General features: G+C 45.3%; 1 protein-coding gene across 1 annotated transcript in view; it reads left to right on the plus strand.

The window, feature by feature from the left end:
• LOC107124517 (zinc finger protein 271-like) overlaps nucleotides 1-15,935 on the plus strand; it is a 16,364-nt gene extending 429 nt beyond the window's left edge. Inside the window, exons 2-4 of the mRNA XM_015427998.1 lie at nucleotides 2,095-2,217; nucleotides 4,353-5,879; nucleotides 14,306-15,935. Coding sequence (XP_015283484.1) covers nucleotides 2,190-2,217; nucleotides 4,353-5,879; nucleotides 14,306-15,063 — 2,313 coding nt within the window. The 5' untranslated portion in view covers nucleotides 2,095-2,189 and the 3' untranslated portion in view covers nucleotides 15,064-15,935. The remainder of the gene's footprint in view (nucleotides 1-2,094; nucleotides 2,218-4,352; nucleotides 5,880-14,305) is intronic.
• The last annotated feature ends 1,623 nt before the right edge of the window (nucleotides 15,936-17,558 follow it).

Raw genomic sequence — 17,558 nt, forward strand, 5'->3', positions numbered from 1 at the left:
ATGTCCCAGTGGAGAAAAAAGGGGGGGGGGGGGGGGTTGGGGAACCCACGGAGTGGCTTCGAGGACGAGGACAGGTCGAGGAACGGCTACTTCCCATGAATGCAAAAAGGAGCCTCCGCGTCCAGAGGCCATGGGCTCCTGAATACCCGCCGCTAGAGAGGAATGGCGGTCAGAGACCTTAATCTCTTGTTGAGGGAGGAGGCTTCTCGGGGCAAGCTTGTTGGCCACTAGGGTTGCCAGCCTCCAGGTGGTGGATGGAGATCTCTTGCAAGTTGCAACTAATCTCCAGCCCGCAATAGAGATCTGTTCACCTGGAGAAAATGGCCGCTTGGGAAGGTGGATTCTTTATACCCCACTGAAGTCCCTCCCCGAACACGCCCTCTCCTGGCCCCACCCCCAAAATCTCCTGGTACTTCCCCAAGCTGGAGCTGGCAACCACTGTGGTGGGAAACCGGGTGCTGAACTAGGCAGACCCTCTTGGTCTGATCCAGCCGGGGCTTTTCGTGGCTGCTGATGGTGATTCGTTTTTCTGTTTCATTAAGGTAGCTTCTTTGGTCGTGAATGCATAGGGTCACCAATCAGTGTTCCCTCTAAGCTGAGTTAGTGTGAGCTAGATCACAGTTTTTTAGCCTCCAGCTCACACATCTTTGCCTTAGCTCTGGAAGGAGGGCTCCAGAGCAGACTAATTGATGCAGGAGCCAAATGGCTCGCTCACAACTTTAATGGCAGCAGCTCACAAAGTAGAATTCCTGCTCACAAGACTCCACAGCTTAGAGGGAACATTGGTCACCATAAATCGGTAGTGACTTGACAACACATACATTAGATAAACGGGTAAGTATGAGAAGTCACGGGGGGGGGGGGCCAACTGACAGTATCATTTTCCATCCATAAAAACTAGTCTTCTTAAATATGCATTGTACCTTTACAAGGATCCATTACAGCACCCCTTCCACTTTCTGACTAGAATATAAAAACTCAAATCTCCATTCCTACTTGTGTCTGATGAAGGGAGCTTTGACTCTCGAAACTAATATCCTGAACAACTTGTTGGTCTCTAAGATGCTGCTGGACACTAATTTAAATGTCCTTGGTTCAGGTTTCCCCACAGCACAACCACACTGGGTTTAATTCTTCAGCCATCTTTAATGCCCCTCTGCCATATAAGACTCACTTTTAATTTTTTATTTATCATATATGCCTATCTTTTCACCCGTGCCATGTGCACACTGTTGTTTCTTTTTTCTTTTTTATCCATCTTTCTTCTTTTTTAAAAAAAACATAACTCACACCAGTTCAAAATAAAAGGTAGGCAAGCCAGCATCCTCTCAGTCACAGCCTCTCCAAACCCCTTTACAATGCAGAGGCTACAACATTGGTCCACTGTGCAAGGACGTTGTAGGACTACTGCACTGTGCAAAGTGATACAGTTTTATGTACCAATTTGTAAAGTAGTGCAGGGCATTAAAACCAATACCTTTTCTCTGAGAAGGAACTACTTCTATGAATGAGTTATTAAACTGTAGAATTCACTGCTGGAGGATGCCAGCAAAACGGGACTAGACAGATTCATGGGTCAATTGATGGCTACAAGCCATGGTGACTGAAAGGAGCCTCCATATCTAGAGGCAGCAAACTTCTGAATCCCAGTGCTGGGAGAAGATAGCAACAGGGGAGGGCCTCTGCCTCTGCACCCTGATGTTTGACCCTCCAGGGCAACTGGTTGGCCACTCTGTGTAATGGGATGCTGGACTAGATGGACCACTGTTAGGCAAATTATTTTTCTGCACAGGAAGAGAAGGGCTTCACCAAGAAAGCACTTTGTATTGTTCTAGCTGCTGCGGTATTTTAGGGGGGCTGCCTGCCTTTTAAAATTTATTGGTATTTTATTAATTAGTGATGGTTTCTGCTTGTTTTCCTTAAATGGGCCTTACTGTGTTTGTGTTTAAAGCCACTGGAGAACTTTCAGCGTGGGCAAAGAACTCTCCCACTATTGCTCTCTAGTGTCATAGAAGTGTTTTAAATATGTTTTTTCAACTCCACACACGTGCAGAACAGGTGACACCACACTGATTTTTAGCCTTCCTTTACCAGGAGCTGGTCACTTTGTGGCAAGTAGCCGTGTTCTTCACTGAGAGAGAGGGATAGTTCTACTGGATCGAGGGCAAAAAGCGGCTAACAAGAACATTATGCAGGACAAGAATGTGGCCTCTCTCGGTAAGGATTTTTCTACCATTAGTCCTTCTAAACATGGACATGTCCCTAGGCCCCCACTATCAAAAAATATCTGCCCATGCATACAGCCCAGCCTTATGCACATTGATTCAGGAGATCCACTGGTCAGTGGAACTTACATCCCAGTATGTGTTCATACTGCATGTCTTAATAACTTAAGGAGAGAGGGGCCGTTGCTCAGTAGTGGAGTATGTGCTTCACACACACACATAAAATCCCATATTCCATCCCTGGTATCTCTAGCTAAAAGAACTGTAGGTAGCAAGGCCAGCAGAAGCACCTGCTTGAGCCTCTGCCAGTAAGAGCTGATGATACTGTCCTGGATACATGTGGACCAACAGCCCGGCTCGGTGCAAAACAAGTTCTTATTTCTTTGAAGTAGTGTAGTATAGTGGTTGGACTAGGATCCAGGAGTCTTGGGTTCAGGTTTGAGAGACAGTGTAGTGTAGTGGTTAGAGCATCAAACTAGGATCTGGAAGAAGCTGGTTCGAATCCCCACTCTGCCACAGAAGCCTGCTTGGTGACCTTGGGCCAGTCACTGTCTCTCAGCCTAACCTGCTTCACGGAGTTCTTGTTGGAGGGATAAAGCTTATCATGATATCAATGCTGAGCAAAATGACAAACTGAGATTCCTTCTCTGGCTCAAAAACCAGGCTTCCAAACTACGACTTCGTCCCCGAACAGTGCAATCAGTTATAATTATTCATTGATTTATTTAACCATTTCAGTGCCATTTTTGCCCCCAAAGCAGCTTACAGAAATTTCCCAAACATATTAAATTTATTTAGACAAGCAAGACAAACAACCCATTTTGGACACTGGCTGGACTGGCTGTCATAGGTCCCAGGCTGTGAGCCTTGGGCCAAGAGTCCTTGGGGTGTTGACCAAGGGCTCCTGTCTCTGGCCATGCCCAGACTTTTATACCTGCAGATCGGAAGGAGACAGAAGCTCAGCTAGATGTGATGCAGCTGGAAGGATGTTCCCAAAGGGTCTAGCTAAATGATATATATGATGCGGGCTGAGTTCAGGGGTCCCCTGACCTGGCTTGTAGTCACATGTACTGTTGGGGAAACTCACCTGCTGAAGTGCTCATTGCTTGCAGGGGCTCACGAACGCCGTGAGAGGGGAGGAGGGGCTTTAGGCTTCCCTCCTGCACTGTTTTCCCAAGTGGAAATGGCTGCAGACGGCCCCTGTTTGTCCCTTTCTCGGGCTTCACAAGTCCTGGGATCATGTGACTTAAGGATACGTGTAAGTGCCAGGGCTCTTTTTGTAGCAGGTACTCATTTACATATTAGGCAACACCCCCCCTAATGTAGCCAATCCTCCAAGAGCTTACAGTAGCCCCTGTAAGAAGAGCTCTGTAATCTCTTGGAGGATTGGCTACATTAGGGGTGTGTGGCCTAATATGCAAAGGAGTTCCTGCTACAAAAAGAGCCCTGCGTAACCCAAGAAAGGGGCAAACAGCCCCTCCCCAGCCATCTCTGCTTTGGAAAATGGCACGGGAGGACATCCTGAAGCCCCTTCTCCCCTCTCGCAGTGTTCACAAGCCCCTGTGAGCAACAGGCATTTATTTATTGTGATTTATATCCCACCCTACCCTGCAAGCAGGCTCAGGGTAGCTCACATCACATCATCAAAGACAATTTAAAACATCAGTAATCAGCGCCATATAAATAAGGTTAAAATTTAAATAATAATCTAAGTTCCTGATTGACAGTTTGGCAATTGGTGTAATTCAGTGCACACTAGTCTCATGCTAGAAGGTTGATGGATCAGGATAGATCAAGCCGAGTCCCCCCATTGTACATGTGACTGCAATCTGGTTTTGAGTCACATGCATTGTTTAGCTATACCCAAAAGACTCCCTCCTTCTGCTCCCATATTCTGTGTTTGTGAACATCCCAGAGGTATCCAATTGGTCTACATACATTTGCTGTTGCTGGCCTGTATACCTTTTGGTATGACCCAGCAAGATTTTTATGTCAGAGGGTGTGAATGTATATTAAGGAACAGCATATAGTTGCTTTGGTGCAGGCTTTCAGCCAATCCAATTTTAGCAATGTTGGCCTTTGGTGTAAGAAGCAATTCACAGCTAGATTCTTTCTTTGTCTGAGCAGATGATGAGCTGCTACATGAGGACAAGGAGGAGAGTTCTCAGCGGGAAAGTCCAGATTGTACAGAACCCCATGGGATGCTGTTGGGGAAGTCCCATGTCTCCCAACTGGGAAACACCCGTGAGAATCAGAATGGTAGAGTGCCACAGCAGGAGTCTTCCTCAGACGACACATGGTGTAAACTCTCTCCTGGTCAAGAAAGGATCATTAAGCTGAATGCATCGTTAATTCAGGAAACAATATGCAAAAGAAAGCAAGAGCATGTGCATTCTAACTATGGGAAAGCTTTCACTCAGAGCGCCTGCCTTATTGGTTGCCAGATAAAACGTGCAGCAGGAAGGCCCTATCCATGTGCTGAGTGTGGGAAAAGCTTCAATAAGAGCTCACACCTCACTGTGCATGAGAGAATCCACACAGGTGAGAAACCCTATGGATGTGCAGAGTGTGGCAAAGGCTTCTGTAGCAGTTCTAAGCTAATTTCACATCAGAGAATTCACACTGGAGAAAAACCATGTTTGTGTGCTGATTGCGGCAGGAGCTTCTATTCCACCTCTGAACTCAGCAGACATTGGAAAATTCACACTGGAGAAAAACCCTATGTCTGTGACGAGTGCAGAAAAAGCTTCTCCAGCATCTCAGACCTCAGCAGACATCAGAGAATCCACACGGGTGAGCGATCTTATGAATGTCCCAGTTGTGGGAGAGGCTTCACCCAGAAATCACACATGATTACTCATCAGAGAATCCACACTGGAGAAAAACCATTCAGGTGCCCAGAGTGTGGAGAAAGTTTCAGTATTAAGTCAGGTCTACAAAGTCATCAGCGAGTACACACGTCAGAAAAGCCTTATGTCTGTGTGGTGTGTGAGAAGAGCTTTGGTTGGGCCTCTGTTTTGCTCAGGCATCAAAGGATTCACACAGGAGAGAAACCCTATATGTGCCCTGACTGTGGGGAAAGCTTCACTCAGAGCTCACACCTTAGCAGTCATAAGCGAGTCCACATGACTGAGAAGCCTTATGCATGTGTGGAGTGTGGGAAAAGCTTTAGGAGGACCTCAGAGCTCATTGCTCACCAGAAAACTCACATGGAGGAGAAGCCGTACCCATGCAGTCAGTGTTCAAAAAGTTTCAGTAAAAGCTCAGAACTCCTGGCACATCAAAGAAGCCACATGGGAGAAAAGCCCTTTTCCTGCACCGTGTGCAATAAAAACTTCATTAGAAGTTCACAGCTAATTGCACACCAAAGAATTCATACAGGGGAAAAACCTTACGTGTGCAGTGAGTGTGGTAAAAGTTTCTGTTACACATCAAATCTGAACAGGCATAAAAAAATCCATACAGGGGAGAGAGCCTACAAATGCTCCACCTGCGGGAAAAGATTCTCCCAGAGATCAAACTTGACCAAACATGAGAGAATCCACACAGGTGAGAATCTTTATAAATGCAATGACTGTGGACAAAGCTTTACCGTTAGATCAGGCCTCCTTCGCCATCAGCAGGTTCATGCAGGGGAGCCATCTGCCCTTTTGAGTAGCACAGAAGAGAAACCTCAAGCATATCTCAAAACTCGAAGTGAAAACCTTCACTTGGAGCCCAGCAGTGCTACTAACAAAGCCAAGAATTCACTTGAGAGTGAGCTGTCACCATAAACACTACAGTGCTATGAAATCTGCATGCGGTAGAAACCATTGGACACAACCAAAGATGACTCTCTGTCTCTGGTAGGCAGCTGGTTGTAGAGGCACACAGAGAATGACTTCTGATGTTCATCTCAGTTGATTGGCAGCCTTGCAGGGGATAAGGGGATTCTTCAAGAAAAAAATTCCCATGTGATCTATTCACGTGACATTTTTTCCTTAGCCCTTAGTCAGTATCTTTTAATATAATTTGATGCATTTCTTGAGCCATCTGGATTGTTCTTTTCAGAAATTAAACTTATTCCATACATGCAGGTATCTCGGAGTTTTGACCTGGGGATATTCCTTGTTCCTTGCTTTTTGCTTGGGGCATTCTGGAATCAGTATGATGTGGGTTAATCCAGCACATCTGGGGGAGGACCTCTGGGGATCAGCAAGTCCTTTGCAAGGATAGAGGACAAACCCTTGTCATGTCCATTCAGGTAATATGAAAATGGAGCCAGTTTCCTAAGAGCAGGAGGAGACTGTGTGCCTCCGGGAAGGGAACAGAATCAGCTGGTCTCCTGTTTATATGAGCAACCCCAAAGGTTTTTCCAGGCCCCTTCCTACCCCTATTCAGCTGGCCACTGGCTAGAAGCTGTTTGTGGTGGTAGAAAGTGCCATCAAATGGCAGCTGACATTTTCAAGGCAAGGGATAAACAGAGGTCATTTGCACAGAGGTCATTTGCCATTGCCTGCCTCTGTGTAGCAACCTTGGTGGTCTCCCATCCAAGTATTAACCAGGGCTGACCCTGCTTAGCTTCCAAAATATGATGAGATTGTCTTAGCGTGGGCTGTTTAGGTGAGGGCAGAAGTTATTTACCGATAAGAATAGTTTATTGCTGTCTTTAGCACAAACTCCCTCCCAATCAGGGATGAGATTGATTAGGACTTCGGTCAGGGCCTTTTGACTGGTGGCCCTATGAGAATAGCTGCTGCCTGAGACATGGACACACATACAGATAATACCCACATTTTTAGGTCAGCTTGCTTTTAAAATGCAGCTGATCTGGTTCTCACTGTACTGTCTTGAGGACAGTAGAGGATGGACGCATATTTTTTAAGCCCCTGGAGGGGATTTTTTATTGCATTTTTTTAACACTACAAACTACAACAGAAAATGGGGGGGACTACATTTATGGGATAAAGAAAGATACCCACTACTGACTAAAAACCCAAGAGAGGAGATCATCTCACCAGTTTAGACATACAGTTAGTCTTAATCCCGTTAATCTTACTATTAACTGAGTCAAATTTAGCATTAACTTTTTCCAGTCATAAGTTTAAAATTTAACTGTCAAATAGAAACACCCACTGGACTCTTAAAATTCCTGTGCTTTCTGAACAGAGTCAGTCTTTTCTTTTTTGAGGATGGACGCATTTTGAAGGAGGGATGGCTGGTGCAAGGGCAGACATGGAGGGCTTGGGGGTCCACAAAAATGTCAATAAAATTGGGTGTTGCTGAATGTTTGAGATCTTCTTGGTGATCTATTTGAGGGTCTGCATGAAAAAAAAATCCTGTTTTAAAGTCAGTGTACACATTGAGGTCAGTCTACACATTAAAGTCAGTCAAAGAAGACGGGGACGGCAAAGGATGAGATGGTTAGACAGTGTCATCGATGCAACGAACATGAAGTTGAGCAAACTTCAGAGGACGGCAGAAGACTGGGTGTTGCTGAATGTTTGAGATCTTCTGGGTGATCTATTTGAGTGTCTGCATGAAAAAAAATCCTGTTTTAAAGTCAGTCTACACATTGAGAGGACTGTGCGACTGAACAACAAAAACACATTGAGGGGTGGAGAATATGGTACAGTCCTCTCTGGACTGTAACACTTGAGAAGGCATGGTTGCAAATGGCATGTTTCAATGTGTGTCCATGTGTAAAAAAAAATAATGCACACAAGAATGGCACAGTGGGGAGAAGGCCAAGCAAGAGTGCTTGCTTTCTGTAAACAAAGAATGCAAAGTATGAGAAAGCACATACTCATGCAGCTTGCATTCTGCAGTGAGAGCCTCCAGCTGTGAACTCTGGCATCCAGCTCTTCAGGTTTGCATGCGAATCCCGCAGTCCAGCTGGGGTCCATAAACAGTCAAGCTAGCTCTTTTCGCCATTCCACATGCCCATCCTGGATGCTACCGCCACTCCTGCAGGCAAGGGCTGGGCACTCTTAATATAAGTGGTTATGAAAGAACTCATCAAGTGATGATTAGTCTGGATTAAGCATTTTGATTAGTATCCCGTTGGAAGCCTTTCTTTATTTGCTCAACCACCGCTACAAAGGCTGTTGCTGGAACACGGCACTCGTAGCTTAGCTGCTCCACCAGCTCCGTAGGCTACCTTTGTGTGAGCAAAGACTCAGTCCACACAAACACAGCAAACAGCATTAGGTACTTCTATGAGACAGTTGGGTACCTTTGGAATTCTGATACAGGGTGGTGGGTAAAGCCACAGAATGGCTGCTGCAGGGGGTGGAGCCGGCCACCAAATGGCTGCTGCAGCTTACCTTCAGTCACCCAGTGAAGATCCTTGTGCTGTGATGGCAGCTGCTGCCAAAGCTACATTTCTAAAAACCTGCATAGCCAATCAGGTCTCCAAGGGGCAATCAGAAGGCTTGCTGGGCAGAAGTCATACCTGGCCCTCCCTCTTTCTAACACACTTGACCAACCTGGTGAAAGAAGAGAAGAAGAAGAGATTGGATGTATACCCCGCCCTTCACTTGGAGTCTCAGAGCGGTTTACAAACTCCTTTCCCTTCCCCTCCCCACAACAGACACCCTGTGAGGTGGGTGGGGCTGAGAGAACTCTGACACAAACTGCTCTTTTTCAAGGACAGCTGTGCCAGAGCTTGTGACTGACCCAAGGTCACATCAGCAGGTGCAAGTGGAGGAGTGGGGAATCAAACCCAGTTCTCCCAGATTAGAGTCTGCGCACTTAACCACTACACCAAACTGGTGTGGGAGGGCATCATGGTCCCCATGGGTACCACATTGGGGGCTCCTGTTCTAGAAGAACTACTTGTGGGGTCAGGTTTTACTTTTGCACTGTTCACTCATACTGTGCTAAATAAAACAAGTGACAGCCCTATCTAAGGACCTGTTCCTCTTTGGGAAAGATTGCATCATATCGGCCCAGTTATGGCTGGAGACCTGATCTAGGGTTGCCAACCTCCAGGTGGCACCTAGAGGTATCCTGCTAATACAATTGATCTCCACGCAATCCAGATCAGTTCTCCTAGAGAAAATGGCTGCTTTGGAAGGTGAACTCTGTGGCATTTATACCCTGCTGAGGTCCCAGACTTCACCCCCAATATCTCCAGGTATTTCCCAACCCAGAGCTGGCAACCCTTGATAGAACTATTTGAAAAATTGGTTTTGATTTGAAGGATGTTGGTGGATGAAGACAGGCCTCTTCATCTGTATTTCTCTTTTTTTTCCCTCTCACACCCAAAATTCTTTATAAATGCTGATGTGCAGGCATTTCAGCATCCACTGAAGAAATCAGAACTTCACACACTGATGAGACAAGACAACCAACCCAAAATGGAGAGAGGCACCCAAAACTTTTCCAAAGCTGATGGGTATGTTGTTCTTCATACAGGGGTATTTAAAAAGAGAGCTAAAAGAGATTAGTTTCGTAAATATACTGAGTTTAGAGGGGTAGCCTGTGGCTTAGCCCTGGAGCACAAATCCTGCCTGTAGAGTCCCAGCATCTCCAGCCAATTTTTTCAGGGGGAAAATGCTACAGGAAGAGGATAAGAATAGTTTAAATAAACTAAAGTACCTTTGATCCCCCTGATGCCCACCACATTAAGTAACGTCCATGTACGTACACTGTATAACAACGTCTAATGTTACAGTGAACACGTTTATCCTGCCTGTACATGGCTGTAAAAAAGAGCCAACACGTGTTCATTTTATGAATGAAACCAGGAACCAGTACCTGATTGTGTGATGTTTGTTATCACGCATTACGTATTAATAATATGCGCTGACTGTAACATGAGAATTATTTAACGCATCCAAAGAACAATCAAGCGTACATTGTTCATGTACTGTACATTCTTTCAGTGTAACTTGCAAGTAGGACTGCGATGAATTTGCACGCAGAAAGTGTCCTCCACGGGAGACCTTCACAACGCATGAAGCGGCAGAAAGAGAAGCAAGCTCCTCCGCAGAGGCGATCCCATTCCAGGGCTGTGGATTCGGCATAGTACTCTTCGGGGCTCAGCCTCCAGATGTCCCGAAAAGACTTCACACTACAATTCTGGGCAGTGTTGCAGCCCGGCTTGGAAATGGCACCGGTACAGGAAGGGGTTGGACCTACTGTAGCAAGTGGGTGTGCGTGGCTCGGACAGAAGAGCAGATCCGGGGCGGAGAAGAAGACACAGAACAAAAGGAGCAGAGAGTGCGCACCGTTCACGAGCCTATCATTTCTTTATTTTTTTAAAAAATAAATTATTTATGCCGAGCTGCTTCTGCTTTGGAAATATATTGTCGGAGAAGTTGCAGTCTCGCGTCGCCAGCCCCCAGCCCCGCCCCGCGATCTGGGCCTGAGCAGCCACTGACGACGATCCGAGGGACGCTAAGGGCGGACGTTGATTCTCGCTTACACTCGGGGCCCGACCGGAGTGAAAACTGCCGCAGCCTGAAATCACCTTCTACGTGCTGCAGTCATTAACTACTGAACACCCGGACACTCCAGGTAATACTGCAGGAATTATTTGAAGAGAAAAGCAAGAACCTGGGGGCCGTTTATTTTTGCTAACATACCAGGAAAGAAAGAAAGAAAGCAGTGAAGGGTATGAAGGGCCAATATGTCAAAAAACGTGGATGATCCTGCCTCCCAGAAATTGCATTTTAATATTCCGTAACCATAGCTGTTTCTTTCATCGAATCATCCAAATACATCTAGATTTAGACAACGTTATTTGAATAGGAGAATTAAGCAAAGTGGAAGTATTAATAGTTTGCCTTTAAAATTTCTACATTTAGCAGGATTCCTGCCTGAGGGTATCTTGGAGGATATTCTTGGATATAATGAGAAATGTGGTCCTTTATCTGTTAAAGGGGAATCCTTTGGAAGATATTCCAAATGGATAGCTGTGTTAGTGTGTAGGAGGAAAGTAAAGCAGGAGTCCAGTGAGTGCTAACCAGTGCTCCCTCTAAGCTGTGGAGTCTTGTGAGCAAATATTCTACTTTGTGGGCTACCGGCATTGAAGTTGTGAGTGAGCAGTTTGGCTGCTGCATAAATTAGTTTGCTCTGGAGCCATCCTTCCTGAGCGAAGACAGAAATGTGTGCGCTGGAGGCTAAAAACCTGTGAGCTAGCTCACACTAACTCAGCTTAGAGGGAACACTGGCGCTAACTCACAAATGTTTATTCAGGAATAATTGTTTTTCGTCTTTAAGGAGCCACTGGACTGCTGTTTTATTTAGGAAGGTATGACATGTATCCACGGGGAAAGAATCCCACCATTTCATAATAACAATATACAAATGAGCCATTTTGATTTATCTTAGCAACCCCTGCTAACGGATAACCTGAGTCATCTCATGTTAAATCTAGCTAGTTAGCTGTAAACTGGGATGCGCCAAATTCAAATGCCACCGCATTTGTGAGTTATTGGGTGGCTATAGGAGGTTTACCACCAGTACTCTTTGCAATGTGTGTGTGTTTGTGCAGGGGGGTAAGAGCAATGTTCTGTTCTGATATAACATTATAAGGATGACCGAGATAGTGTATGCAATGCTTTGAATATTCCAACGTGCACTGTACCACGGTGAGATGTAGGCATGGTAGACTAGGAGTCCCCAACCTTTTTGAGCCTGTGGGCACCTTTTGAATTCCAACATAGGGTGGTGGGTACAACTTCAGAATGCCCACGTGGGAGGCGGAGCCAGCCAAACACACAGAGGATGCCCAAGTGCAAGGGATAAGAGGAGTAAATTTTAAAAATACACTGGGAAAGAGGAGGCAGAGAGAGAATAAAACCAGCAGTGTAGGGACAGCTGTTGCTGAAACGGTATTTTAATCTGCACAGCCAGTCAGATCTCAAGTAGGCAGTTAGAAGGCCTACTAGGCAGGAGCCCCATCCCCTTTCTAAAAACAGCACTTGGTGGGCACCAGGAAAGGTATTGGCGGGTGCCATGGCTCCCCCATTCACCCCATTGGGGACCCCTAGTGCTTGGAATGGCAGACTGGGGAGACTTGGGTATTCCATAAAGCTCATTGGGTGGACCTTCAGCTGTTTACTTTTTCTCAACCAAACCTACCTCACAGAGTGGTGGTTCTAAGGATAAAATGGAGGGGGAGGGAGAAGAGCCATGTATGCTGTTGTGAGTTCCTACAAAACTAATCCAGGAAAACAGCAGAGAGATGTGCCCCGTGGCTAGTATATCTATGCGGTTTATTGGATTTGCTTTCAAGATGTTGGGTTTATGTTCTCTGATGTCAGGAATGAAGCACCGCCCCTTTAAGAATGAGAAAGTACAGGGCAGAGCAGATGAACTATATACAGAGAGCCTCAGGTTCAATCCCTGCTTTCTCCTGTTACGTGAGTCTTGAGTAGCAAATACTGCATTTCAGATTTTCTGCAGGCCAGGGGGTGGGGGGTTATGTGCTTTTCACTGCAGCTTCTGTGTGCTGTTCACAGCTCTGCTGAATTGACTTAAGAGGAGGAAGCCTTTGAGTATTGTATTTCTGAGAAGGACTAAGAAGCCTCACTCCCTGATCACTAAAAGACATACTTAGTACCCTTTTGGTTTCTGTATCTATCTGTTTGTTTGCATTTGCCAAAACTAGTTCAGAATACTAATACTAATACTAATAATAATAATAATAATAATAATAATAATAATACTGGTTAAGAGTCCAGGCTGATCTGAGAAGATCTTTGTTTACAGCTTCCCTCGGCTGTGTTCACACTTAAGAAAACTTTTGTCTCTTCCATCTGCATTCTGCAAACAATCATATTCGCCTACCCTTGCAGGGTTGTAGTATAAATTACTGACATAGCATACATTAAATGGTAAGTAATCAAAAGTTGTCACATTTTATTTTGGTACTGTAGCCTTGCCTGGGAGAATGTAAACCATACTGAAGACCTAGAGCCCCTGCTTCGTAGAGGAGATCTCCTGGATTGACTTGATTATTTCCTACTTTTTTTCAAATCACTCCTCAAAACACCTTTTCCTGTTCGGTCTTTGTTACGATCCCTCTCCCCTAGTGAAACCAAGGCTGCTTCCACAACTGAGGTTTTGCTCTGGGTTGGCATTCAAATTGGGGCATGATTTTACTTTGTTTTGTTTAGCATCTACATGATGTTCCAGTATTTTGCTGCAGTCTCTTGCAAACCTGCTTTGATACAGTCTTTTGGGAGTCAAAGCGTATTTGTAAACCATGTGGATGCTCTGTTGATATTGAGAATGCCTGGGCCTTTGCTGCTGCAGCAGCGAGAGCTCAATAGAGAATCATCACCATGGGGCAGCAACCTAAGCAGGTGCAAGTGGAATAAATGAACACAGATTGTTCCCCTGTTTATCTCCAATTCCCTCCTGTCCTTTTTTGTTGTCTTCCTTATGCCAGATGATATATGGCAAGCTCCTTAGGGCAGTGACTGTCTTTTTGCACTCTGTATACATATAGCCTGGATAGCCCAGGATAGCCCATGTCAGAACTTGGAAGCTAAACAGGGTCAGCCTTGGTCAATATATTTGAACGGGAGACCATCAAGGGATACCAGAGTTGCTACACAGAGGCAGGCAGGGGCAAGCCACCTATGAAAATCCCTTGCCTACAGGGTTGCCATAAGTCAGCTCCGACTTGACAGCAAAAACTATATCAGTGGCACTGTGTAGATTATGATGGTGACGTCTTGTTTTCAGTTGCACACCCAGTTTTCTCACTTCGTTTTTCTGTTGCACAGAATGGTTCATCTTATGAATGTCTCTCTGTTCCTACAGGTTAGAGATGGTGAAAGAGGAAGAGACCCTGATAAAAGAGGAGCAGATCTCCCAGGAGGAAGAAGAGATGGAGAATTTGGTGCAAGTAGTGAAGATTCATCCAGAGGAAGATCCCGAACAAGTCGGGGAAACCCTGCCAGAAGAATATGAAATCACTGTTTTCCAGATTCCGGGGGACAAAGAGCCTTCTGACAGTGAACCTGCTCCTGACAGCCAGCAAGATTACATCCCAAAGAAGAGACGGTGCAGGACAGTGTCACGTGCGGGAACAGCTGTGGAACCCAGCAAAACCACAGTTCAGAATAAAGCCACAAAGGGAGGAAGAATCTACAAGTGCCCTGATTGTGGAAAAATTTTCAAACGGTGCTCCCCTCTCATTAGACACCGAAGAACCCACACTGGGGAGAAACCTTACATGTGCCGGGAGTGCTTGAAACGCTTCAGTGACAGCTCGGCCCTTGTGAAACACCAAAGAATCCATGCAGGGGAGAAACCTTATACATGTCCAGAATGTGGGAAGAGCTTTTCCCAGAGCTCAACCCTTATTGCACATCAGAGAATACACACTGGAGAGAAACCTTACAAGTGCCCTGACTGTGGTAAGAGCTTCAGTGTGAGCTCCAACCTTGTTGCTCATCAAAGAATCCACACTGGGGAGAAGCCTTTTGGCTGTCCTGTCTGTTTGAAAGGCTTTCTGGTCAGCTCTCATCTCATTAGACACTTGAGAATCCACACGGCGGAGAAACCTTATATTTGCCGAGAGTGTGGGGAATGCTTTACTCAGAGTTCCCACCTCGTTGTACATAAGAGAATCCACACTGGAGAAAAACCTTACTTGTGTTCAGAGTGTGGGAAGAACTACCGTGGGATCTCTGATTTGATCCAACATCAGAGAATCCATACAGGAGAGAAGCCCTACAAATGCCCTGAGTGTGGGAAATGCTTCAGCCAGAGTTCATGTCTTAAGAAGCACCAGAGAATCCATACAGGGGAGAAACCTTATGTGTGCCTCGAATGTGGGAAGAGGTTCAATCGGAATTCACATTTAACTAGGCATCAGAAAACCCACATGGGGTAATTCCAAAGAAGAATTCTCTGTCAGAACTGGAAGCTCATCTCCAAAATTCCAACCGGTATGGGAACTGAAACCAGTTTTCTCAGGCAGTTAGCCTTTCCCTCCTCTTCCAAAGACTCCCACCCCCTCACACCTTGACTGAAATCGGAGATGCTGCCATGACATTTTAAAATATCACTTAGCTCTGGTTAATCTCTGGTCTCTGGATTTCCTGCTTTCCATTTTGTAACTGAATCCTAGAATCTTCCCTTGGATTATCTGTATTGGGGGGGGGGGGAGTTGTTACCAGTATTAATAAGTCGTCTTCGGAGATGTCAGCTCCTGAGCTTTCCTATAAGCTATAGATGTTGAGATACCCTTGATGCCCCTTGATGAAATCATATGGTTTCTGATTGGTTGTTCCCAATCCCTAGAAAGTTGTGGTGGAGTATAAAAGACAATGAGACCGTGACTTACCATAACTTAGAACAACCCCTGTTGTGATGCTAACATTCTCCCTCTTCTCTATTGTGGGACGGGGAGGAACAAATGTATACACTTCCCCTATTAGATCTGCTCTGTGTCTCTATACTGCTATTCTTTACAGCTGGGGGGAGGCTGCATGATTAAAAACACACCTGAGTCTCCGTGAACATGTTCATGACAGGGTTTGCCATACTGCAAAATGGGCAGTCATGGATATACTGATTTGCCTGCTGTTCTGGTGGTAGGTGGCAAGGCTTTGACTGCTGTGGAGCCTGTGATAAGTGTGCAGTGGTAGGTTCTGTCTCTGGGCATAAAGCCATGATGTCTCTGACCTGAGCATATTCTTAAATTCCTCAGCCCCAGCACTTGATCTCTTATAGTGTCTCATGGTACCCTAAGAAAGAGGAAAAGGCTCCCATTAAAGGCCTTTTAGGATCTTCAGTCTGTCTGATCATTGTGTTCTTGCAGTCATAACATCAGAGGCTGCAAATGTCAAATGTATTCTTTTTCCTTTTTTTCCCTTTTCAGTAGGAACTTTTGATAATTGCGTGGGGTGAGGTGGGGTGATTTCAAGTGACTTCAGCATCGCAACTAGGAAACTGAGCTATTGCAAAGTCCTTGGTTCCAATGTCACCGCTGGCGTGAACTCATTAGGTAGCCTTACGCAAGGCACACCCATTCAGCCTCCACCCTTTATCTGCAATATGGAGGAGGGGTAATAATACTGACCTACCTTACATGGTTGCTGTAAGGATTACATTACAGCAGATCAATGTATGTGAAGGGCTCTGAACACTCTAAAAGTATTACATAAACGCTAATAGTCATTGCTGCTATTTTCATTTGGAGGGTAGGGATCTAGAGTGTGGGATGATTTTGTAGTCATTTGCATGGGAAAGTTTGTGGGCTCCGTTGATGGTTCCACATACATTTTACTGTTCATCTATACTAGGGTTGCTGACTTTTAAACGGGTCCCTCTAGCTGTCCCTTTAATAACAGTTTTATGTGCAGTACCAAGTGATCTTACTTACCTCCATGCCTGGCTGCCCACTTTCACACATTAAGCTTCTACTGAATGGGCAGAACATTTATCTCCTGGCCAGTTAGCAACCCTAATATCTATTGTTTTCTATGCTTAAGCAGTAGAGGCCGGTTTAGGACTAAGGTTGCAATCCTAAGGACACTGTTCTGGGAGTAAGTCCCAATAACTAACATGGGACTTGCTTCTGAGGAGGCCTGTTTAGGATGCTCCCTGCAGGAATCAGAAAGTTTCTGGCTTAAGTCTTATGTCTACGGTCTACTCAGATAAAGCTACCCTTTCTTGCAGACTGGGGGATAGGAATATAAATCTACCTTACAGGGCTGTTTTAAGTATAACAAAATTAAAATGTGTGTGAAGCTCTTTGGACACTCTAAAGCATAATATAAATATGTAAATGATTGTTATTGACTCCCCTCCCCCCAAATGTAAGAGATCTAAAGTGGGGAGGGGATGGTAGGAGGCGTGTCAGTAAGGAGAGAGGGGCTCCAGAGCTGAGAGGCTGTCTTAGAAGATACTCCTGAGGAGGTGTAGAAAAGGGGCCCATGTGATTCACATGGAAAAATATCGCAATGCTTTCCTCATCCATCTCTGGTTTGCATCAAAATGCTCTGATGCAGTGGAGAGGCCTGCTGCATTTTCTTTCCTGCAGAGGACATCTGGTAAATGCCACTGGCTACATAAGGAAGCAGATTGGTTTGTTGTGTGTGTGTCGTTCCGTCCCCCCCCCAGGTTTGTTTTGAACACCCCCAAAAGATGATGTGTTCTAAAATGTGCTCAGAGCCCTGTGCTTTGGGTTCCAATTTAAATATAATAAACACAGTGCTTTGGGGGAAAATAGACACTGGGTTTAATCTTGTTTCATTCTTTGGATGCATTGTACGAAGTGTTCTACTGTATGCAAGTTTTTTTTTTAAAGTGCAAGTGAAATGCTTCAAATGGATAATGCCAGTTTTGACTGTAATAATAGATAGTGGCCCCAGCCACACGGGG

Source organism: Gekko japonicus, unplaced genomic scaffold, assembly GCF_001447785.1.
Source record: "Gekko japonicus isolate JY-2015 unplaced genomic scaffold, Gekko_japonicus_V1.1 scaffold1007, whole genome shotgun sequence".
NCBI classification, from domain to species: domain Eukaryota; kingdom Metazoa; phylum Chordata; class Lepidosauria; order Squamata; family Gekkonidae; genus Gekko; species Gekko japonicus.